The following is a 23,942-nucleotide window of genomic DNA, read 5'->3' on the forward strand; positions in this document are numbered from 1 at the left end:
ATTTGTTTGTTTCCTTTTAGCTGTTCTGACACTATATTTCTTAAGCTTCTTCCACTGGGATGAGAATCTCTCCACCGCTGTGTACCATGCCTTTTCTGCATTATGTTATTTCACACCTGTAATCGGAGCCATCATGGCAGACTCATGGCTGGGGAAATACAAGTAAGTGAAGACATCTGTCTAATTCAGACAGAATCTACAGAATGCAGCCTGTGCAAGGGCAGTGCTGTGTGTGCTCTCAGTTTATAGCTAGCTCAGAGTGCAGCAAAGACACGCTTGCGGAGGTCAGCTCCTCTCTGTTAATGGATGAACAGCTGATCTGTTTCCTCATACTGTTCTGTGCTCCTCTTTCACCCAAGGGCCAATAGGCAACAAAGTTGGAATAAATTAAATGTCATAAACACACTTGTCCTCCACTGTCCTTCCCTGCCCACTGTGAGGAAGCTGAGGTGCAGGGTGATTAACCCTCAGATTGCCAAGATCTGCTTCTGAGAAGGATTCAAAGATGGTGAGGAAGTGGTATTGTCCTCTAGATATCGCAGTTTCAGATGAAATGTTGCTAAATACACTATACTTACTTATCCTTTCACAGCATAGGGAATGTGTGAGCACACCCATTTTTGTGCCAGAGGAGCCTGGCACTCAAATAATCTCCCTTAGCACATAACCAGGTAAACTCTCCCTGAGTAAGTTAGGCAGTCTTCCTTTCCACTGCTAAGTTGTGGGGCCATCATCTGCCCCAGAGTGGTGGTGAGCAGCTGGATATAGGACTTTCTTTGCTTAGCACTGCTTGTTCATTGTCTGAGGAGTCTTGGCTGTCAGAGTGATGAAGCGCAGCCAAACCCTTCTCTCTAGGACTAAGCACATCTGGCAGAAGAGTCTCAACAGGAAAAAAACAGCTGCCATATGCCTTTCCAGCAGAAAGTTCTTAAGGAGATATCAGTGTTCTTTTTTCTTTGTGCTCAATTTTAGTCATTCTCTTGTCCTTTTGAATGAAAAAAATAACAGTGCGGGTTTATTAACTTCATTATTTAAGGTCATCTAGCAATGTTTGTTGGTATTTGAAGATATCTATCTTGCAGCATGATATTGTGAGACGGTAAATCCTTATGCAGACTTTTGTGCATTAGGCAGGAGACTTTCCCTGGAGTAGTCCATGTGACTAAATGGGAGGTGGCTTTTGCTGTAGTAGCTGGACCTCGGCCAGTACCAAGGACAGGATAACAGATTAGAGGGGCTTTTAGGAATGATGTGATGTGGCTCTAAATTAGCTCTTGCAACTGGGGTTTGGATGTGTCGAGGACCACTTCTGTACTCAGAGCTCATAGGGCTTCTTCTAGTGCCTCTGTGCTAACAAGTCCTTCCATTCCCTCTGTGTGTGTCTAGTCTGCATGTAAATACATAGACATCTCTTAATCCTGAAGGTGATGAAGGAATAGAATGCACTCAAGAGCCTGATCCTCCTGGTCAGATTTCTTCTCCTCCCTTACCAAGACTTGGGAGGCAGATAGATGAGCTCAATCCTTCAGACGTACTTGAGATCTAAAACAGACTTGTAGTGGGGAATCCACACTCCTAATTCAGATGTGTTAGTCAGGTGGGTTGAAAGTAGGCAGCAGTTCCTATAGATGCCTCCCAGTCAAGGGATTCACTTAGGTGCATGCTACAAAATGCCAGTTATTAGTAATCTGGAAACTGAGTTGGACCTGAACAGTACTCTTCTATTTGCAGCCTTCCATGCGTGACAAGACTGGAACACTTTTAGTTTATTCTGCTCAGCAACCTCTGCAAAGAAAGCAGGGGCTATCCCTCCTTAATCTGAACCCATTTGCCTATCTCTTTCTTCCAGCACACTCAATGTTGACACAAAAGAGTTATAGCTGCCTGCACTACCAGTGGTATGAACAAACCAGTTCATTGTGTGTCTGCCAAGTAGACCTGTCATATCAGGAAGCACAGGCACACTCTGTTTTTGGATCGTACATCACCCAGCACCTTCAGTCACTGCTGTTTGCTTTCCTCACAGGACGATCATCTACCTCTCCATTGTGTATGTTGTTGGCCATCTGATAAAGTCAGTCGGTGCAATTCCATCCCTAGGCAACCTGACGGTTCATGTGTAAGTAGCTGTTAAAGCTGCAATACTGTAGTAGATTGTGATGGTAGTTGGTTTACCCAGGACTGTAATTGGTTTCACTTCCATCAGGCCAGCAGTTTGAGGGCTGTGCATGGGTTGCTTTTATCAGGGGAGGGTTTGGGATATCTGAGTAAGAACAGAAGGGTGGATCTAGAGTGAATGCACCAGGAGCTGGAAACCACCACAGAAACTCTAAGTCCTTTGAGACAGGGACCTCTGATCACGCCCTCTGCTATACTGTGCTACTGGAGTTTGATCTCCTCCATCCAACTGCCTGCACCAGGCTCATTCCTCCCTCATTTCCTCATCAGGACAGCTGCCCGGCTCAGCAAGGTTTGCCTGTGTGCATGGGAACACAAAACCAAAGATACATTTTCTGATGTGATAGAGGAAGGGTCTGTCTCTTCCATAGGGTCCAACCCTTCTTGCCCTCTAGATTCTGAACTGGTAGGCTTGTCAGAGTAGTTCTCCAGCTGGCATCTCTGAAACCACCAAGCTGGTTTTGCCTAGGTGGTCACAGCTCTAAAAATATGCATGTGCTGGCAGAACCACATCTCATTTCCAGAACAGTTTCCTTTTGTCCCAGATCTGACCAGTCCTGACACTTCTGTTCCCTACAGACGTAATCTGTCAGGCCAACAATGGTATTTTGCGGAGCACTGGGAAGTAGAAATCACCCAAGGATAAGCCTAATTCAAACAGTTTCTCTGTGCTTACCCAGGCTGGAAGGCTATAGGAAAAGGCTTTTTAAAATTTTTTTTTTCTTTTTCTCAGTTGATCTCTGCAATCTTTTGTTTTCATATGAGTGAAAAATAATCCCACAGATCTTTGATCTCTAGTATGTCCATCAGGCCTCAGAACAGCAAGAAACTGACAAAAGCCGTTTGGTTAATTGACTGGTACTGAATGCAGAAGTGAGTGTAATTTGTTTTTCGCACTTATCTGGCTCATCATCACTACCCATGTGCAAAAGACAAAGATACCAGAGGAATCATGTTGGGTGACACTGAAATACTCTCACAAGCACTGGAAAGGTTCTGCAATGGTGATATTTTTGTTCTTGCATGAAGGATCCTGTCTATGGTTGGTCTGTTTTTGATCGCCCTTGGAACGGGAGGTATCAAGCCCTGTGTCTCTGCATTTGGTGGGGACCAGTTTGAAGAGGAACACGTAAGATTTCTTTTCTTTCATAAAATCTGCGGTGTCTGCTTAATTTATGAAGATGTTTATGTGATCAAATCCTGTTGTACTAGAATAAGGGCCAGTTTGCTAGGAAAAGACATAGTAAGATGTGAGGTAGGATGATTTGCATAAAATTTGAGAGAATCTGAATGCTTCAGGAAAGGAAAATGACAGCAGAACAGGACTGATATCAGGAAAGATAGGTCATAATTGCATCAAATCATCTAAATATTAATTGGACATCACAGTAGTTGGAAAATACTGTATTGTGTATCACAGAACTGTAGCCATTTCTGAACCAGCTTAACAGGGGTGATTATAGTGCACTGCAATGGGATACAGCAATTGAAAAGAAAATTGTATTACCAGCCTATGCTTCCTTGGGAATTTTCCCTCAAATCAGTCATAGTCTGTGTCTTAGATGTTGCTCAGAAAGACCTGTAGGAAATTCCAGTCTTTTGAAAGTAGTGCTGGTACCAAATCTACTCAAAATGTTTTCTAGATATTCCAGAATGGAAAGTTTTGAAGAGTTCGGAAAATGTTTCTTTTTTAGCTCTGTTTGTTCTTTGCATCCTGTGAGTTGTAGTCCAGTTGCTTCGTGTCCTTGTTCTCTATTGCGAGTGCTTAGCCCCTCACCTGTGCTAATCTCAAACTTTATGCAGCACAGTGGCTCAACCAGGGATAAGGTAGTGCTTAAAGAAGCGAAGCAGGTCAGGAAGTACTAATCCTCAGGCAAAATGCATGATTTTCAAATTGGCCTGAAACTAAACACTTATATTTATGTTGACCTAACACACAAATAACAACTTCATTTTTCTCAATGAGAGTATTCAAATCAGCAACTTCTGTGCATGGCATAAGTCCTCAAATATGTAGAAGGCCACTGCTACAAGAAAGAAAACAAGTGTTGGGGTCTGTGATGAGTAGGCTTAAATTCAAGGATTATTTAGGACTGACAGTAGGAAAAAAATTCCAGAAATATATCTACAGAAGTACTGGAAAATACGAGGACATTTGGGAGATGGAAATTCCCATCAATGGAGGCATTAGACTAATGGTGTGTCAGGAAAGGCACTGGTAGAGTTGGACAAGGGATGGCCCTCTGGCCTTGGACTAGGGATGGGAGCCCCGCGGGGCTGTTTGCTGTTTGTCTTTTGCAATGCTCCAGCACGTAGCCAGCATTTAATGAATGAATAATACAGACTAGAATGTTTATTTTAAAATTTTGGGAAAACTCGTGTTTTCTGCACATGAGCTGTGTGATGGTAAAGTGATGAAGCTTATGGTTACTAAGGAGTTACAAAATACAGGATGTTTCATGGTCACTTGTTCAAAGCAGATCCTTCTGCAGGCATGTCCATCCTGTGCTGTCAGTTGGACCCAGTGCTTTAGAGGATGTTGCAGAAGAGGGAGCAGCAATCATCTGGTGGTCACCAGCCTCCCCACTTGGCCCAACTCTGACCAAAAGCAAGCTGGCAGTACAGCACGCGCGCTCTGGGAATACACTGCGTGCATACTAGCATGTGGGCATCCCAGCTTGCAGTGCCAATAGTTGTCCCAAAAGGATTCTAACAGGTGTTACAGCAACATTTTCAGAAGTGCTACTTCTATGAATATTAATGATTAATAATGTTTATCCAGCATCTTTCAATTACCACCTAATTACAGTATGATAATAGGTACCACTTATCTGCAGAGTGTTTTACAGACCTCACCTAATGAATCTCAGCACCCCAGTCAGGCACATACATATTATTATCCCAAACTTATAACCACAGCTGAGTTACAGAGAAAAACCTGAATTGTCCATAGGTGTGTGGGCCTGTGCCCATTCTCCAGCATTCAGACTACGCCCCTCCAGGAAATTTATCAAATAATAAGGCTCAAACATTCACCTGTGTGTTGCCTTCAAGAAAAATTAATTTAGAGAAAGAAAACTGTAAAAAGCCTTCTGATAAGGACAATGTGTTCTGCTCTATTCATTCTTTTCAGAATAGAAAGTTTTGTATTTTCCCATTTTGAAATGACTTGGCCTTTACAAAGAAAAAAAGGTTTTATGCTCTGTGATAGGAAATTTAAGTCTTCAAAATTGGAATGAGAAGTTTTGATTTTGTAAGGAATGAAAGGTTTGGGGCCAGCCAGAATATTTCTCCCCTCCAGAATGGTGTTTGAGAGGAGTTATCATGTTTTTTATCTTCCACTCCAGGTAAGATGAAATAAGTTTTGAAAATTCCTGGTGAAATGAAGTATTTGATTCCCCCTTAGTTTTCAGGACACCAATAAACTTCAGCTGAGCCCTTAAGTGCACAGGCTTAGTTGTTCCATCTGGAAACTAGCAATGTGGTAGTTCTGTATATAAAATGAATAAATTGCCCCTGCTATTCCCACATAGAGACAAATTTATGTTTTGCGGTAAATGCACACCATCAGTATGGTTTTCTTTTAAGTACTTTATAAGTGTAATAGTCTTGGATCTGCCACTTTGAGAACAGTACTACTACAAACAGTGATGGACACTGATTCAGCAGGAGATCAGATAGGGAAAGTAGATTTATCTGCAGGAGATTTCCAAGCATCTTTGTCTATGGGATTAGGAGTCCAAGCAAAAAAATGCCTGAACAAATTATATTTACGATATGTTATATGAATGCAAAGGCTGTTGTGCATATTAATTGAGGACTGAAGCTGCTTTCAAACAGTGTTTAAGGTACTAAATAGCTTTCTCTTTGTTTCTTTATTTTCTGGTTGCCAAGGAGATCAGGATTATCGTGTATGATACCTTTTCTCAAATTAGCTAATCCAAATCATGTTGCTAATGTACGCCTGCTCCAAAGATTAAGAAAATAGGGAGAGAATTCTTTTTTCCAATCAGTGTAACTTGCAAGCTGCTGGGTCATTATTTTTGTATTAACTTCTGCTTTTCTCTCGCCATTTTTTTTTCCATCACTGAAATATGAAAATGTGTGAAATAAGATGCTCCAAATTCTTTATGCATCACTACTCTCTTCTCTTACCAGTGCATTCCTTTTGGTAATAGTTGCTCTAGATTTTATCATGTCGAGAGCTGCATGCTTGAGTTTTTCTCAGGTCTCAGAAATTCTGAGTTGGTCAAATACGAAGGATTAGAGATATGGGATGAGAATTCAACTAGAAGAGAGCAGGACTGTGAGGACTTAACTGCACCACCCATGTCAAGCCATGGCAGAGCTACTCTGGGAGCAGGAGAGATTGCTGAGGCTGCTTATTTCTCTAGATTTCCTTATGATGACAAATAACTAGTCATAAAGGTAGAATGAAGAAGAAAATATACTTTTACTAGCATAGCAGTAGAAAGTTCCAGGTAATGAACTGGTAAGGATAGAAATGGAGTATAAGAGATAGTAAGACCCAGTGCTGTTTGCTATTAACCATGGGAAGACGCTATAGAGATGATTATTATAAGGTTTACAAATCCTTTAATCCAGGATAAATCATTTATGGGTAATGTATGGATTGGATTGCCTGGGACATGCTAGGAAATAAAATTGTGGAAGAGCCAAAAGCTCAAGTTGATGACATCTCCATAACTGTGCTGGGGCCAGGCAAAAAGCCCTTAATCCAAGTGAGGGGACCCCCAGACTCCTTGGAGGGTGGCAGTGGGAGGCAATGGGGCTCTCGCCCTCAACTTCCCAGTATCTGCTTCACAAGGGGACATAAAGAAAAGCCCTCCCACCTGCCCACCTTCCTTGCAGTAATCCCCTGTGATAAGAGGCTTCTTGCCATATGGAGTAGCAATATTTCATGTTGGGTGCACCATCAGTCACAGGAAGTTTTGTTACATTTTTGGATCCCAGGTTTCATTCCTTAAAAACTGTCCTCTTTTAGCAGCCTGCAATTCTTCACATTTTCTCCTGTTTTCTAGCCTTGTGAATATTGTTGTCTCAGGGAGCAGAAGGAAGCAGGACATATTAGAAGGAGAGAGGACAGAACTAGGCCCCTGAGGAGCTTCCTCACACTCAGCTAAGTTAAAGCTTTGCATTCAAATGATACTCAGGTCATAGAGATGTGACTCAAGGTGCCCTAAGGAGCTCTCTGCCAGGCACCAAGCCAAGTCCCAAGCACTTTGCCGACTACCTTTACAGAACCTGGTGACAGCTGGGAGTGAAGCCTCAATACACACAGAATACATTGGCTGCCTGGGCTTGGGCTGTCCTTAAATGCTGGTTTCACTGACTCAGATGTCCCATAGCTGGTGATACAGATGAGCGTGGGACAAGTCAAGTACCCTGCTCTTCTTTCTCCACTCTTCTCGCCCACCCAGGCACAGGGAGGAGGTTTAGCACTGTGATGTGCGTGCGACTGTGCATTTATGTCTCCCCCACAAGCAAGGAGAGACTGCTCTCGGTTGAATGCCCTCACACATTACTCCTGCAAAAAGGACCAAACTCTGCATCAAGGTCTTGATTCCTTCCAAATTATGAACTATGCAGGAAGAAAGAAGATCAACAGGAATCCTTTGACTGTATGAACTATAATACGTTACAACATCAGTTAAATTCTGAACTCTTTCTCTTAAAGCTCATCCCTCCATCGGGCTCTTGAATTTGCTCCCATAGATTTAGTTTACCGTATTATTTGGAGATTGACTGGCCTCAGCTTGGTAATCTCTTGTTTGATGGATACCTCTCATTTACTGGCACTCTCTCATCTATGCTGTCATTAGCAGGTCCTCAAAATACACAGGTTTCTTCTTCTATTTCTACACAGGAGAGGAGGGAGAAAAAAAAAAAAAAAAAGAGCTCAGACATGGGAAGAAATGATGAGCTTGTCAAACCGTGCCAAATTGGATTGAATTAGGTGACAGAGGATCTGAATCATGCTACTTGTTCTGAATAAGTAAATGCTCCCCCCTCCTTCCAATCTCACAGGCTCGAAGCAGTGGCTTTTCCTCTGAAATGCCAAAAAGCCCCAAAGCGCTTCTGAAGTAACGTGAGCTGATTTGTGTGAGCATTTACCATCACCTGCACGCAAGCTTGTTTGCTTAACATTTTATGTGCTGTGTGTCAATATTTACCCAGTCTTCCTAAGAAGAGAATTGATAGTGTTCAATTTGCAAGCCCAATGCTGTGCATTAGCCGTGACATTGATATTGTCTTCTCTTGTTTTAGACCTCGGAGAGAAGCAAGTTTTTTTCCATCTTCTATTTATCCATTAATGCTGGAAGTTTGATCTCCACGTTTGTAACTCCTGTATTAAGAGGTCAGTGTTGATTTAAAATAAGACAATAAATTAGCTGCCCTCTGACTACTCTGCTGTGTATAGTTAGGCTCTTATGACGACTGAATGGCAGAAATTATATTATCTGTAGAGTGGCCAGTGTATTGCATTTATGCCTTGTTAATCCTGCCATAGCAGCTAACAGATTTATAGTACAAGCAGACAAGTCACAGAAACTATATTCCTGGTTGTATTTCAAAGCCAGCCTGAACTGTAGAGTTAAAATATGAAAGGTGGAAGGACCTATATGGTCATCTATTCCTCCCCATTGCCAGTGAAGGATTATTCCCCCATCTTGCCTGCAGGTAACCTGTGGATGGGAACTGATCTCTGCTGTCCTGTGAAGGTGTCAGGGCTGAAAAACTTCACAGGGCTGGTTTTGAAGTCCTGCCTTCTCCCTCCCACAGGCTGCTGCTGACTTCTGGAGGGCTCTGTCCTGGCACCCAGGCGTGTCTTCGTGGGTCTGCTTTCACGATTGCAGCCCTGAGCAACTAGCCTTGAAGACAAAGCACAGGCCTATGACCCACTTAAGACCTACTTTACATTCTAGCCAGATTGCACAACCCCTTTTAGTCTTGCTGCACTTATTTCATTGTATCGCAGCACCTAGAAGCTAGGGGGATTGGCAGGCTCTAAATACAGACACAGAGACAGAGCAGCAGGCCATAGGCGATGGGGATGGGGACAGGGACAAGGTAGCCTTCACACTTAGTAGCAATTCTTTTCATTCCGTCCCGTGGCCTCCTGGAAGCTTTCTTTGTTCAGAGTGGTTATTTTAACAAGCTGTTCATTTCACAAGGCTGTGGGCAATTATGCTTGTCTCATATTTACACCATGCATATGGGCAAAGACAAATGCTGTATCTCGTGCTCTTTCTCTCACCCGTGTCCCCAAGTCAGCCTTCTGTTGGGAAGGGGCTTTTTGCTCAATGTAGTCAGTGGGCAGATGAAAATCCAGTCCCCTTTGAACATCAAAACCTGTGCCAATATAGCCTAGCAATAAACTAGTTGCAACAGGGAAATGAGGTGGAGAGGATGGGGAAAGAGTAAAATTTCTGCAAAGTGTGAAAGCTTTTCTTGGAAGAGCAAGAAATGCAGTTCATAGACATTTGGCAGAAATGTGGAATATATACTTTTAGGTGGAGAAGTCCAAATAATTTTGCATGTCAAAAGTTCAGTGTGCCCATAATGTCTCGCTGCCAGCTTTGTTGGATTTCAGCTAATTTGCTGAAAATAAGTAATAAATGCTATGCACGCACACAGCTATGCAGCTGACTGTGACTGCCCAGGGACAACAAACAGGAACACCTGAAGGTTTCATGGGTTGGTTTCCTGTTAACTATGTTGGCTTTATTTTAGCCATTTTGTTATTACTCCATGTAAAAATGCAGTAATTCAGCCACTGGCATACAAACACAGACTCCACTGCTGGCTTCTTGTTTGTAACTGGCCTTCTAAGTTCATGTGGTGCGACAACTGACCTGGTCCAAGAGGCACAGGGTTTCAGTGAACCATAGCTCAGATCGATCAAAGCCATGCTGTAACAAACCTGGCTTCTTGATGGGTTATTGCAAAACCTGACATTTGGAGCAGGCTGCCTCTAGTGAGATTGGGAAAGTGGCGAGAAAGGGAACTGGAGTGTTAAAACTAATCCTCTGCTCCCACTTATTTAGTAGGGGTATTGGCTTCCACTTTGTCCAGTGTAGGTAGCTATGAAATTAGATTCAGGTTTTTAGCTCAATAACTCAGGCAGCTGGCACATATAATGTGGAAACACAGTACTGGTTATTTAGATCTAGGTAAATACAGAATGGCTTCAGATTATTTTAAGTGTTGCATGTTTTTTCCCAGTTACAGTTCCTACTACTTCTTTCTACCTATTTGTCTCCCCCTCCCTTCTACATTCTCATCAATATCCCATTATCATCTGCTTTTGCTGGCAGACACTAACCCTGCTTCCAAATTGCCTTCATCAAGGGAGGACAACTGTTTCAAGGAGATTCAATTCACAGTGTCAAGCACCAGCAAAGAAGATTAAAAGCCAGGGGAAGTGACTGATTTGAGGAAAGCAAATCAAGGCCCTGCCCCGGTAACATAAGTCTGACTGTAATGAGGTGCTTTTATTTTTAACTTCTTTTTCAGGGGATGTGAAATGTTTTGGAGAGGATTGTTATGCCCTGGCTTTTGGTGTCCCAGCAGCACTGATGGTGTTGGCGCTTGGTGAGTGGAAACAATAATGCTTATAATAGGAGTTACCATTTTTGAGTCCATGGATAGATGAGAAAATGGACGATCTCTGTATGGATACCACCATGGGAAACTCAAGGGTTTAAGGTCATCCAACAATTCCACAGTTCAGAACAGGAAGAAAAATCACTAGTTCTCTTAGTGGTGGGCAGACCATGGTTTTACTGTGATCCTTTATCATGATACTGGTGAGAGGGTTGTCTGGTGGATGTTTCACAATACAATAGCCTTGCTCTCTAAAGCGAAGGGAGGCACCAAAATGATTCTCCTGATGACTTGCAGCTTTGCCTATGAGCAGGCTTGGCCTTTGAACTGCAAACTGGGCAGTCTTCAGAGTTCCCCAGCTTATAGAAGAGAAGCTTAGCGTGCCACTTCTAACCTTTCCACAAGCTCTTTGAAGCTTGGGGCCATCTTTAATGGCTCAGACTTTTGCTTCAGAATCTATGCGCCACACAGAAATCACAGAAGGAGCTGAATGAGATGTTACTTTATTCTGAGCTGTCTCAATTTGCTTGGCTGAAGTAATTCCCACAATTACAGTAACTGCTTATTATTATGTTGCAATAAAAAGCCCTTATTGTTCAAGTGTCAGGAGGCAGCCGCAATCACCCTACTTCCTAAAGCTTGTATCTTAGCCTCATTAACGTACTTGTCAAGACTTCTTCCTCAACCCTTATAAAATACTCAGCAATTTCCACATCCTTACTGTTACTGCTTAGTAGCCAATGCAGAGGACACCCCATTAGCTTTAGTTTCACAGTTCCAAGCTGCTAAGGGGAGCAGTCCCCTTATTATACTACATTTGAGAGGTTCTGACACAGTATGGGGTGACTTCTCATTCAGCTTGTTAGCTTAAATGAGAAACCAAGCAATTGTGTGATTTCACCACAGCATCTGTGATTTGAAAAGTTCGTCCCCCGGAGAATGTGAATATTGTTCTCTCCCCTGAAACTTCCATCAGAGAGAAGAATCAGGACACTGGAGATATGTCATCAGGCCACAGCTAACGTTACAGCAATTATTTTCAAAAAAGTGCATGGTCACGGGCCTGAGAAGCTTCTCTCTTCCCCTGTGGCCTGTTCCTGTCAGTTTAAGGCAGCACAGGCTCGTCTGTGCACCGTTGTGTGATGAATGTTTCTAGCAGGGTAGTAGTTGCCCAGGGGAAAATGGACGTATAAATATTGCAGTTTTGGTGAGTCCATCAATCGAAATGTGTTTTTAGCTAATGTCCTGCTGCCAGATTCCATGGCCTGCCTGGCAAAGCAGCTCTGTGTTTGTTTGTAACACGCTAAAATGCTCTTGGAAGTGATGTATTTGACTATGTGAGCAGCACGCAGAACTGGAGAAAATACCCTTTCAGCCCTGACTGGCCTTCTCCCTGTGGTGATGGAAAGCAAGGATAGATTTAGAGGCAGAATGGAAATCTTAGAAAGCAAGATTTTCTGGGCTGCTTCAGTTTCTGAAAGATGGGGGGAAGATTGATACTATTTAATTCCAAATGCCAAACCTAAGGCAGGAGTCTCAGTTCCCAAAGGAGTCAATGGCATCGCCAGAAGGTATTTCAGCAAACCTAATGAATCACCTTTTAGAGGCGCCAACAGGTCCACAGGGAGATGCTAAAAATTAGGTAGTGCAACTACCCACTCTGGGTGACTTTGGACAAGTGTCTTTCACTGCAACTGACCTAAACTGACTTCAGAGTTCTGCAAGTTAAAACTGGATGCGAAGGGTCTTCATAGTCAGAAAAGAGAAATGGTGAGTTCCCTACAGTGTCCCAGGCCTTCTGTGTTAGGACAGAGGTGCCTGCCTTTGTCCACTGGCTGTGGACTGACCCAGACAATTCGATTAGTTTAAAACATTGAGATTAGTTTGTTTTATGGATTTCACACTCAGCTTTTATTGTGCTTCTCCCTGCTAATGTCTTTGGAATTGCAATGTGCTCAGAGGCTCTCAAAGAGCAGAATAAATGGTCTGTAATCAGATAGCCTGCTCTCTGACAGGATTTTGAAGCCTCTGTCCAATATTATTTGTTCTTTGAGGGAGAAAACCAAGACAAAACAATATCTTAAATTGTATATCCCTTCATAGAAACCATAAGTGGAAATAATTTCTGTTAACACCAGCGTGTGATGCAGTGACCTTTGTGGCAGTTTCCACTGAAATGTGCGTGAGATGCAAGTACACAGAGCCTGTGTTGGATCTGGATTAATCCTCACACAGCTGCAATGTCTCAGGGCTGATTTCCAACATCAGGAGCAGCAATTCGATGTGGATTGTATTTTAAGTTTAGCCTACAAAAAGCATAGATGGGGGGAATTTTCAAAGCTTTGATTCCCAGCATGAATCAGATGTGGAGATGCCTCTTGTGCCAAAGCAGATCATGAGAAGATGATGGTGACTTCCTAGGGATCACACTGCCTCTTGTAGGATGTTGTGTTTTCTTCCATTTAGGCATTAAAGGAGTCCTATATATTTATTTTGTTAAAAGTGCAGTCGTGTAAGCCCCAAGGGGAGAGGATATCTGTTGAATACAGGGGTGGGGGATCCTTCCCAGAAGCCAGTGCAGGATTAAGCCTCATTCATGGGAATTCCCATTTGGATTATAATATTTTTCAGTTGTGTTCATTGCTGGAAGTGGACTGTACAGAAAAACGCCACCACAAGGGAACATCTTACTTGAAGTGTGCAAATGCATCGGCGTAAGTGTGTGCCATTCTCTCTTTTTCATGCATGACTGTGAGCTTGCAGGTCAGAAAAGTGCAAAGGGAAAGAGGAGGTGACATTTGGAGTTCTTCTGTATGCTGCTACTGGAGATCTTGCTGATGAGCTGTAAGGAATAAGAAACACATTTAGGTCCTAGTTTATTCTTTCAACATTTCAATTGTTTTTCCTTAGCTGCATGAACTGTTCAGCTGATGTCAACAGAACCACTTGCGGCAGATGCTGGTGGAGACTGAGCTGAAAGAAAGATTCAGAAACTTGCAGAGTATCAGATATATGACTCGATTTTTTTCAGCTGAATAACTTTACTGAAGTTTATCAGTTCAGCAGACCGTAATAGTACACATTCATATTATGCACATTCAGCATGTTCCCGTAAATGCAAGACACCTGCTGAAGTCGCATTATAGCCTTATCAATTATTTGTCATAGTGTGTGAATATAGTATGTGAAAAAATACTTTCTTATTATTAGGTAGATAATGATGTTTCTTTTTCAGGAAGCTGTTGCTAACAGCAGATATTTTCTTTTTACCTAGGTCAGTCCCAGTGACAGATTTACCTTGGGGAAACAGGCCAGATATTAAAGACAGGATTTCTGAATGAGGTCTGCCACTCTTTTTACCAGAGTGGCTGTGTTCAGTGTGATCAGTGACTGGAGCACACAGCATAAACAAACAAGTTACAAATTCTGTGTCACTGATTTATCCTCCAGTGAGAAACCAGCTTGAAAGCTGGTCTAGGAGTGGATGATACATGGGCTGCACAAGGAATATGCAAAGAAAGGTGTACAGAACAAAAAGGGAGTGAGAGTTCTGGTTTTGATGTTGCTTTGGATAACGAGGCATTTTCTCCCCAGCACAGTGGTCAACCTGACAGGTGCTTTTTGGAAGAGAACTGAAGAAATGATATGTAAAGCTTTATTGTATAGCAGGTTTTAAATCAAGCACGAAACAGTCTTTGGGGGCTACTGTCAGATTTGTCTCTGAAAGACAAGCCTATGAGGTAGTTCATTCCCACATCATACCTTTAATCAACCAATGTCACAGAAACTTCCCTGCAGAGAATTGGTCACAAAGCATCCAATCTGAGAGTTTGGAAGGGTCCAGCAAAACTCCCTGAATTTTCTGGCACTGCTTACATTTGGGGATGGGGAGGGCAGCCTTGAGTTGGGAATGTGACAAGGGCAGATACACCACGAGCGAGTTCTCACCTGTTTTTCTCCCTAGTTTGCTATTAAAAACCGTCTGAAAAACCGCTCCCATCAGATTCCAAAGAGAGATCACTGGCTGGATTGGGCGTCAGAAAAATACTCAGTAAGTGATGCTCTACCTGGCAGTTTTGAAGGGGGGAGGGGAGAGACGGGCAGACAGACAGGGGAGACAGTAAGACTGGCCTGGCCACACCACTCCTCACATACACCGGGCTATGATTTGTCCTGTCCCTTCCCACATCTGTACTCTCCTGACCCTTAATGGACAGTTTAGGTGCTGCACTGAGATGCAGAAATGCAAATATGTCTAATATCATGAATAAGTGCAATGAATAACTGCCATACAGAAAGAAATAGGAGCTCTCATGTTTTGTGGCTTGAATCACCTGTTGGCTTTTCACCCCCATCTTACCTTTTTGCCTGTTCCCTTTAGAAACAGCTGATTGGGGAGGTTAAAATGGTGACACGCGTTCTCTTCCTCTTCATACCGCTGCCAGTGTTCTGGGCCCTGTTTGATCAGCAGGTACAGTACAGTGCATTGCAGGTCTGCCTGCCAGCCTGGGTTTGCACCCTTGTCCTGCCAGGGTAACACCAAAGCATCCTGGGGGCACAGAGCACCACACCCCTATGAGGTGTCCAGGGCCTTGCTAAGGCAGTACCCACCATCACTGCTGACCATCCCTTTACAGTCCTGCCGGGTGTCAGGCACAGGAGGGTGAGGAGGAATGTGCCTTGCCTACTGACAGGTGTTACAGGGAAGGGAAGGAATAGATGGGAAATAAGACCTTCAGCACTGTCTTCTATGTCCCCGTGTTTTCTAGTCCCATAGGACATCTTGAAGGCTTCACAGCTGTCTGTTTTCTTCTTAGGGATCCAGGTGGACTTTGCAAGCCACAAAAATGAATGCTGATTTTGTAAGTACTTAATGTCACCAGGGCTGGTAAGACTAGTAGTAACGTCACTGCTCTTGCTTTTTAACTGGAGTCTTACAGTACTAAGAGCATCTGCTTGATGAGTCTGGGTGAGTTGCACTTTTGGTGATCAGAAGCGAGAGGCTCTGTGCAGCCACGTTCAATTCATCACAGCACATCTTGGCAAGGAACGAGGGCTAGGGAGCCATCAGCAGCCTGCAAGGTCAGGAGTGCTGACCTACTGGCAACCAGTTGCTCTGTGACCTTGAGCAGGTAGTGTTTCCAGCCTGCTACCCCCACTGGAGACAAGGGAAAGTTCACACAGCCCTTGTAAGGTGTAAGTAGAGCTTTTGTAGTTGTATGTTTCTGCTCTGGCTTACTTGGTCATACATTAATGAAGCCTCTGAAAACCAGCAGGAATCTTGTGTATAGGGTAGAGATGTGATGAGGATTATTCAGTTAGCAAACATAAAGTTCTTCAAAGATGTGAATGGCAAGTGGTGCAGGGTACAGTGGCAGATAAATGTGCATCAGGTCTCTGTGTAAAGATGCCACCATACAGGGCTAGTTTCCAGACATATATATTTTAACAGACCATCTAGATCTTACCTGTGGATGCTCACATCAGAATTTAGGATTGTAAATACCCATTTTCCAGTTTAAAATTGACTTAAAGCCCAAAATTTGTGCCCTTCTATGTCACTCCTGTTAAAAATTGGGCTCTCAGCATGTGATACTCATTAGGCTTAATTAATTAAAATGAGGCATGAAAAAGACTACACCTTGGGTAATATTTATCCACCTCAGAAAGACAAAAGAATGAAAGTTCATGCAGTCTTTGTGATATGTATCTAAAAACTTTGTTTTCTGCTGTTTTGCTCATGTGCACTTAGTGATCCATTAGCAGAAGATCTAAGAATCACCAGGTGTCACTTATTAAACTCTCCCTGGTGGAGAAGGGCATATTCAGGGCTTTTTTGTCACACTGACTTGGATAGATTTTTGGCTTGTGTTTCAGTCTCATCCCCTCTGCACTGGTGAGTTGTCCCAACTCATGAAGGTAGGAATTAAGTGCAACATCGGCGTGATCCCACCATTAGGCTTGTTGGAGTTCACGTTTGTAATATTCCATGCTTTTCCCTTCTGCAGACAAAGGGCTCAGCTAAGAAGTCTGGAGTTAAACAAGGAATGATTTAGTGTGAGATGAAATATTTGCAGTCTTGTTTCCTAATGGCACATTTGTATAGTGTGCACACAGTAGCAGGAGGGGATATTTGGCTGATATTTTTAATTGTAAGACTCCTTTACTGTGACTGGTGGTTTCCACTCTCCCAGGAGGCAGCTGCCAGCAGAGAGGCAGCCATTCTAGATTCAGCTCAGGACAAGCCTGGCAGGCAGGAGACAAACTCCCGCAACACTTTCTTGGAAAGATATTATTTCCTTCCTAATTTTTCCCCCTCTTCTCTTCATCTTAATTTGAAATGAAAAGCATTGTGTGGAGTTCAGACAGACACCAGCTCCTCCCTGGAGGCAGCTCATTGGTTCCTTTTGGGGACTGGGATCGTTCTGTCCATCCCTGTTGACCTTGTCCGATTCTTGCGGCTGGGTACAGTGAGGCAAGTGCGAGGCACCTCTTATAGCATTTAGGACTCTTGGCTCAAACCAAGAAGTCACAGTTGACCAAAGCCCATTTGGTGCCCTGGGCAGATGGAGGAAGGAAAGAGGTGTTTGTGCAGCCCACTGGCTCAGGGATGGTCTTTTGTTATCCTTTTGGGGTGCTTGGGAGAAATGCCAACAGAGCTCAGAGGATCCTGTAGCTTGAGAGCGCTCACTTGTAGGATTTGGGCTTTTCCCATTACAGAAGCAGGGAAGGAGGAAGCTCTAAGTCCAAATCCCAACTGGGACACTAACATGCCCATTCCTCCCCACTCACCTAGTTCATGGCTCAGCCAGTCTGAAAGATGGGTCTCAGTACCTGTCATAGGCTGTGTCCCAGCCGCCATATATCAAGGACCGAGTGTAGCTTCCTTCTGCAAAATGATTCTTATCAATCACTGTGTCCTTAAACAACAAGTGTCAAAGCACAATATCAGCTGCTAAAGCCAACATAAAGCATTTGAGGAAACCACCTTTGCTGCTAAGGCCTCTACTGGACTGGTTGCTTATTTGCCATATGCACTGTTATGTTATGGTGTTTATGAATCACTTGGAATATCTTTTTGTTTCAGGGAATATATGTCCTTCAACCTGACCAAATGCAGGTAAAAGATACTGTAGGGTAGGAAATAACCCTTAGAAATGTATTTTCTTTTTCTCTTTTTTATTTTTCTCATGGGATCAGTGGCCTTTCTCTGCTCTTTTTGAAGGTAATAGCAGTGTTCCTGCTGACTGCTGTGATGTGGACTTGGCCTTATTGCTCAGTAGCTGTTTTGCAAGCTTAGTCTTGGGGTTCAGAAGACCCCAAGGATGTCCTAACACAGGGGTTGAATCCTGCAGAATAGTGCAGAGGCGTGGGGAGACATGCCACCATAATAGTTCTTGAACTAGTGCTGGCATGTGGACGATACAAGCTGTGTCTCCTTTTAACATGCCCTTGTGCTGGGATGAGCATTGTACCTGAAATATGTTTCCTTCCTGCGTTCCTACAGGGCAGATGAATATGTGAAGGCTCCAAGATGGTCCTGTGTTGTCACAGTTGATTACAGTTCTTATGCTGAACAGCTCTGGAGAAATTCAAAGCTGTGCTGTTCCCTGAAATCTTCCTTCGAAACTGGAACAGCATCTTTCTCTGCTTGTTCTCCATCATTCTCTATTTTCTTGCTCTGCCACTGCTGGCTGGCAGACAAGCTCTGGCCCTCCCAGGAGAAATGTAGTTCCTGGGGAATTACCAAGCTGTGTGGAAGTGCGAGAAATTGCCAGTCTCACAGAATAGTACCTGTTCCTCTAGGATTTTGCTGAAGTCCCAAGACGTTTCCATTATTGCTGATTTGTTGTAAGGTCCTGCCACAGCACCAAAGGTCACCTGCCTCTATTGTCAGTGGGTTTTGTACTCTTTAAAAACATATAATGCTTCAGTTTTCTCTTCAGGGAAATTGGGCCAGTGATGCTTTCTTACCTCTTGGAGGGGAGGATATGAACAAAATGTATTCGTGCCTGTGAAAGCTAAATAGCAGAAGCTGTCGAAGTGCAAACTATGATTATATTTTAAAAGGAGGTTTTTAAGTGTTTGTTCATGTCCTTTCTGTAATGGAATTATTTCTGGAGGACAGTGCTTTATGAGTTTAATTACTGAAAGTTGCTTCCTAGTCACTAAACTCCCATTCTTTTGTATTGCAGTTCTTAAATCCACTTCTTATTCTTGTCTTCATCCCAGTTTTTGACCTTGGGCTCTACCCCCTGATAAACATGTGCAAATTTAATTTCACGTAAGTACTTGGGGACAATGCAGATGCCTCAGTGCTTTTTCTTTTACAGCAAGTGTGCAGAATATCTTTTAAGGAGGAGAAACACAAATTTCCATTCACCCTTCCTAGTACTTGCCTCTACTTCAGTCCCAATAGGCAGCATCATGCTTTTCCATAGGCCCTGAAAATTCCAGGGAAGAAAATTCAGTGATGTTGGATTCTGCTCCGTACAGATTTTCCCTGAAAGCAGATATGAACAGTCCCTCTTTGAATTTGATCAACATGTTCTTCACCTTATTTCCTATATTGCCCCTAAATAATTCCCTTCCTGAAAGGTCCCTGTGGGGCCATATTCACTGTCCCACATGGGCTACATGTGGTGTTGTGAAATCAGATTCTACACTAGGATCTGAACCAGTGAGTACATAAGGGAATTTCCGTATGGCCCAAGCATTTTATTACAAGTGTATGTTAGCAAGAAGTACAGTGCAATAGGAGCAGACCTCCAGGTTGGTTCTGAGACCCACTTTATGCATTTGGGGGCTTTTACTTCAGGGTATCTGTAGTCTGTCTCTGTGGACTTCAGCAGTAAGAGTATATTAGGTGCACTCACAGAGTGCCTCTGTCGTGCAGTTTCAGCTGAAAGGAACCAAGTTTCCATGCACAATCACCACTTCTCAATGTGACCCACAGTGCGTGAAGGGATGATGAGTGGGAGATAGGCTTAAAAAGCATGTTCCTAATCCAAACTAAAATGCTGAATAGACAAAACCACATACAATGGGGATCGAAGGAGCCTCAGAAGCCTACCCCTTCACCCTGCTGATCCTCTCCTGTCATGCTGAATTACTTGCACCTAAGGACATATCAAAGACATTGTCCAGCCCTGCAATGTGCCCTTTGGAGAGCACACATCAGAAGCTGTGCTTCTCCATGCTACCTCAGTGTGAGACCATGCCCTGGACTGAGCCCCAGCTCGACAGAAAACTTCCTGCCTGATGACTAGTTCACAGACTAGATTACCCAGCAGCACAGTCATGCACTGATCAGGACTGAATGCCATCCTGTTTCTGTCCCCTGGATGTAGGATACTAACAGGCTCCTATCCAGTTTATCTGTAGAAGAGGCTGTGAAAACACTGTAGCCTGCAGGGTGTTAGCCTATGGGGCTGCAAAAGTTTGTGCTACAAAATCCCAATGCAGCATTGAAGATCAAAACAATTTTTTTATTACAAGATGCAAGCAGTAAATATTTTCTTATCCCAGAGCATGTAACTGAGAGACAGAATTTGGGTTCCTATTCGGAATTTCCCACAGCCCAGTCAGTCTGGAATATGAATCTAGACCATTACAAACAGCGGAGACCACTGAATCTAGAACCAGATTTATTTCAAATCTCAACAACTCAATACTCAGTTTGGACCTGCTGTTCTGGACCTATTTTATTCTACTTTATATCAGATTGTCTCATGTAACTCTGGTAGAGTTGCACTAGTTTTGCTCCAAATTCAGAAGCAAGCTCTTTATTCTCTAGAAATGTAAATGAATTGGCATGAAAAATAGCCCAGAATGATGCCACAGATGGCCAGAAACATTGATGACACAAACTACACATTTTTTCTACTCCTCATTCCTGCTGCTAAATAGCATGCTACTTTTCTTTTGCCTTTCCCAAAAGGGACTTGAAGACACATAATTTCTAGTGCTCCTTCCAACATCACAGGTTAACATAATGCCATGAGCTACTCCCACTAGAAGAGCTACCAACAAGATAATACGAAACTTGCAAGCAAAGAGCTTTTTTTTCACGGCATATCAGTTTTAATTGGCCTCAGTGCTGGCCTCATACAGAATAACAGAATAGTTTTAAGTTAAATGATTGGCAATTTAAACAGTGCGTCATCCCCAGTGCCACCTGTGGGACAGTTTATTACGTGGTTTTGGCACATCTTTGGCTTCGAGGAATGGTATTCTATATTTTAAATTACTTTTCTTTCTTAATGGCACCTCTTTCATTTGATCCACAGACCTATTAGGAAAATGGCAACAGGTATGATCCTTGCAGGGATGGCGTTTGGACTTGCAGCCATTGTAGAAGTCAAAATAAATGTAAGTATAGCACAAGGGATTCCTTAGAAATCCTTTCTTTCCCTGGGGTGTTTTTATTGATGCCTTTTAGATAATCCTTTTAACCATTGTGTTCCTTGATCATAATTTTTAATGTGTTCTTTACAATTAAGCATACTGATCCAGTTGCTAATGATAATTCTTACTTTGTCTACTTTTCCCTCTCTTTGTCTCTTTCACTCTTTCTAGTCTTTGCAGTTTTGCTGTGCTGGTCATCTGTATTGGTCTATGTTCTAGATTTCCATCGTCAAAGTGCTTGACAGACATCTAGTTAATGCTAGTGATTAATTCCCAACAGGTAGTCTGTTCTCTCTCCTATTTCTTGCTGTAGTTTGCCTATATTTTACTGTTTGGGGGTGGTGTGTGTGTGTGTGTGTGGTGGTTTGTTTTTTTTTTTAATTACTTTCCTACTTTAGGGTGGGGATGTGGATTTTTACAAGACCAATTGTTTCTCCAGTGAGGCGGGTGAATGCAGTCACTTCCATAGCCACAGGCGTCAGTGACTGTCAGGCATCCCCAGACATGATGGCAGCAAATCTCTTGTAAATTCAATGTTAGCCCCTGCAAATTTGTACTATTTGTTTACATCTCCTGACCAGCCTTATGCAGACTTTGGCTGACCTTTGGCTCATGAAAGTTACTGTAGGATTAATTTTTAAAGCTTCCCTGTATACTTAAAATGTTCTGTTAGAGTGGCTGACGCACAGCCCTCGGTTAATATCTGCTAGTTCCTCAGGTGAATCCACTGGCAAGTCTCCCACTGAAATGAGACTTTGTAGGTTCAGGTCTTCTTTCTGATCTCTTTACCTGAGCAAAGAAATGTTCTCATTGCCACCACCAGCAGCTCTGGCTGAGCACTGAAGCTCTGCTCTGGCTGTGGGTGACTCCTCTGGGCAGAGGCAAGGTGAGTTAGTGTTTCCTTCTTGCCTGTGCATGGAAATTTTACCCTGAAGGCCACTAAAAGCTCTAGCAAAGAGGGCGATAGGACGGCCCACCTTGGCTTGGCTGTGGGTAGCACAGGCAAAAAGCCACAGTAATAGGATTTGCTGAGGCCTGTTGGTCCAGAGCACCATATGGATACAGGGAAATCAGTGTCGCCCTGTCTTCTCTGACAGTGTGTCCCCCCACTGAGTTAGGTTTGAACTACCCTGCCTGCAATACCCAAACTATAGGATGAGATGATGGAAAAAATTCCTGGCAGCTACTTGAAAATAAAGTGAGAAAAAAAAAAAAAGAGAAGTTTAAAAAAAAATCATTGTTTGCAGGTAGTACAAGGCTGATGATGCTGATTGAAGTACTCTTTCTAGGAAATTATTCCCGACAGAAAGAGATACCTCTGTGCTGGAGGCATCATCTTCCCTTTCTCAGGAAATAGGGAATAAGATCTGTACAGTCAGCTGTTAGATAGAGTAGTGTCAAGTGATGCAAAAGCACCGATTACAGACATGGAGCTGGACTGGGATTTTCAAAACCGCTTAGCTTCTGGCCTAGTTCTTTTCCCAGTCACTGACTGCAGTGGGAAATAATTATTCTGATCACTGCTTTTGAAAGCTATGCACAATTTTTTCCATTCTGATACAGCAGTTGGTTAAATCCAGGCACTAGGGAACTGTATAATGAAAGCAGTGACATTGCTCTACGTACCCAGCAGTTGTGTCGCCTGTATGCTTAGCAGTGTCAAGAGCAATTTTTGGGAGGAATGATAGGATGGCTATTGAGCTACTATGAGGAAACCTCCCTAAATAAGATTTATGTTCAGTTTTCTCTCAGTGCAACTTCTGATGAGGAAGGGATGGAAAAGTGTCATTACAGAGAGGAAGACTATTATGGCTAAAAATGAAGAGATATTAAAGTGCTAATAAAGCATACAGATAGCACTTAAAGCCTTTTACTTTAATTAGGAAACTGATATGCCTCAACTTGCCCCAGAAGAAAGTTTAATTCAGGTCCTGAATTTGGCAAAGAACCCAGTTCAAGTAACAATCCAAGACCGGGACCTATTTCAGCAGCCCGTGGAGGCTTTTCAGGTAAGCATATATGCGGGGCTGGAAGGCCTGACTTGCGTCCCATTGAAGAAAGGGTGGGCTTTTTTTCAGGCATTTTCTAACAAAGCCCACAGATGTGAGAACTTGTTCTACTCCACTGCCTTAGAAGTGCATGGGAATAGCTTTAAAAATGGAGCATATTATCTCCATTGATTGAGATAGAAATGAAAAGTTTGGAGACTTATTTCCATGGCAAAGGAGGAAATGGCTAACTACATTCACCTGTGGTTAGGAAGAAAAGATAGTTGTCCTGACATGAGCATGTAGAGACATTCAACTTACCTCTCTCACTGCTCAGACCGGGCATTACTGCTGTGATCTGGATGGCATCTGAAAAGTATTTACCTGCAAAGGAGGAAAGAAACATGAAGGCAGTTAACTCCGCATGGGCGCTGGGTTGTTTCCTATGTCAGCTTCCAGATTACTTTACAGGTCAGGCTAGTCTGGGACTCAGCCCAGCAGTCCATTGGCCATCAAGCTGCCTGCCATGTCTTAGATGTAGTCCCACTGGGGCACAGCAGGACCAGGGGAAAGGGTAACTGTGTGGGCAGAAGGTGCGCACTGGCCTTCGGGTTGTGTCTGGCAAGGAAAGGTACTCCAAGCTCTGGCTTGACCAGCCCAAAGCCTATAGATCAACATAGGTCCTTTGGTGTAGAAACAGCTCTGACTGTTAACCTCTCTTTACAGGCTCCCTTGAAGAGA

The 23,942-nt window shown here is 43.2% G+C and overlaps 1 protein-coding gene across 3 annotated transcripts in view; it reads left to right on the forward strand.

Moving 5' to 3' along the window:
* The window catches only part of SLC15A2 (solute carrier family 15 member 2), a 54,391-nt gene that overhangs the window by 19,326 nt on the left and 11,123 nt on the right, over positions 1–23,942 (forward strand). For all 3 annotated transcript variants that reach the window (XM_068407707.1, XM_068407708.1, XM_068407706.1), the window contains 13 exons: positions 21–162; positions 2,027–2,119; positions 3,208–3,307; positions 8,467–8,557; positions 10,717–10,794; positions 13,438–13,520; positions 14,771–14,857; positions 15,188–15,277; positions 15,624–15,668; positions 17,894–17,926; positions 19,002–19,090; positions 21,096–21,177; positions 23,097–23,222. In XM_068407707.1, the coding sequence (XP_068263808.1) occupies positions 21–162; positions 2,027–2,119; positions 3,208–3,307; positions 8,467–8,557; positions 10,717–10,794; positions 13,438–13,520; positions 14,771–14,857; positions 15,188–15,277; positions 15,624–15,668; positions 17,894–17,926; positions 19,002–19,090; positions 21,096–21,177; positions 23,097–23,222 (1,139 nt within the window). The remainder of the gene's footprint in view (positions 1–20; positions 163–2,026; positions 2,120–3,207; positions 3,308–8,466; positions 8,558–10,716; positions 10,795–13,437; positions 13,521–14,770; positions 14,858–15,187; positions 15,278–15,623; positions 15,669–17,893; positions 17,927–19,001; positions 19,091–21,095; positions 21,178–23,096; positions 23,223–23,942) is intronic.

This window comes from Nyctibius grandis, chromosome 9, assembly GCF_013368605.1.
Source record: "Nyctibius grandis isolate bNycGra1 chromosome 9, bNycGra1.pri, whole genome shotgun sequence".
In the NCBI taxonomy this organism is placed as follows: Eukaryota; Metazoa; Chordata; class Aves; order Nyctibiiformes; family Nyctibiidae; genus Nyctibius; species Nyctibius grandis.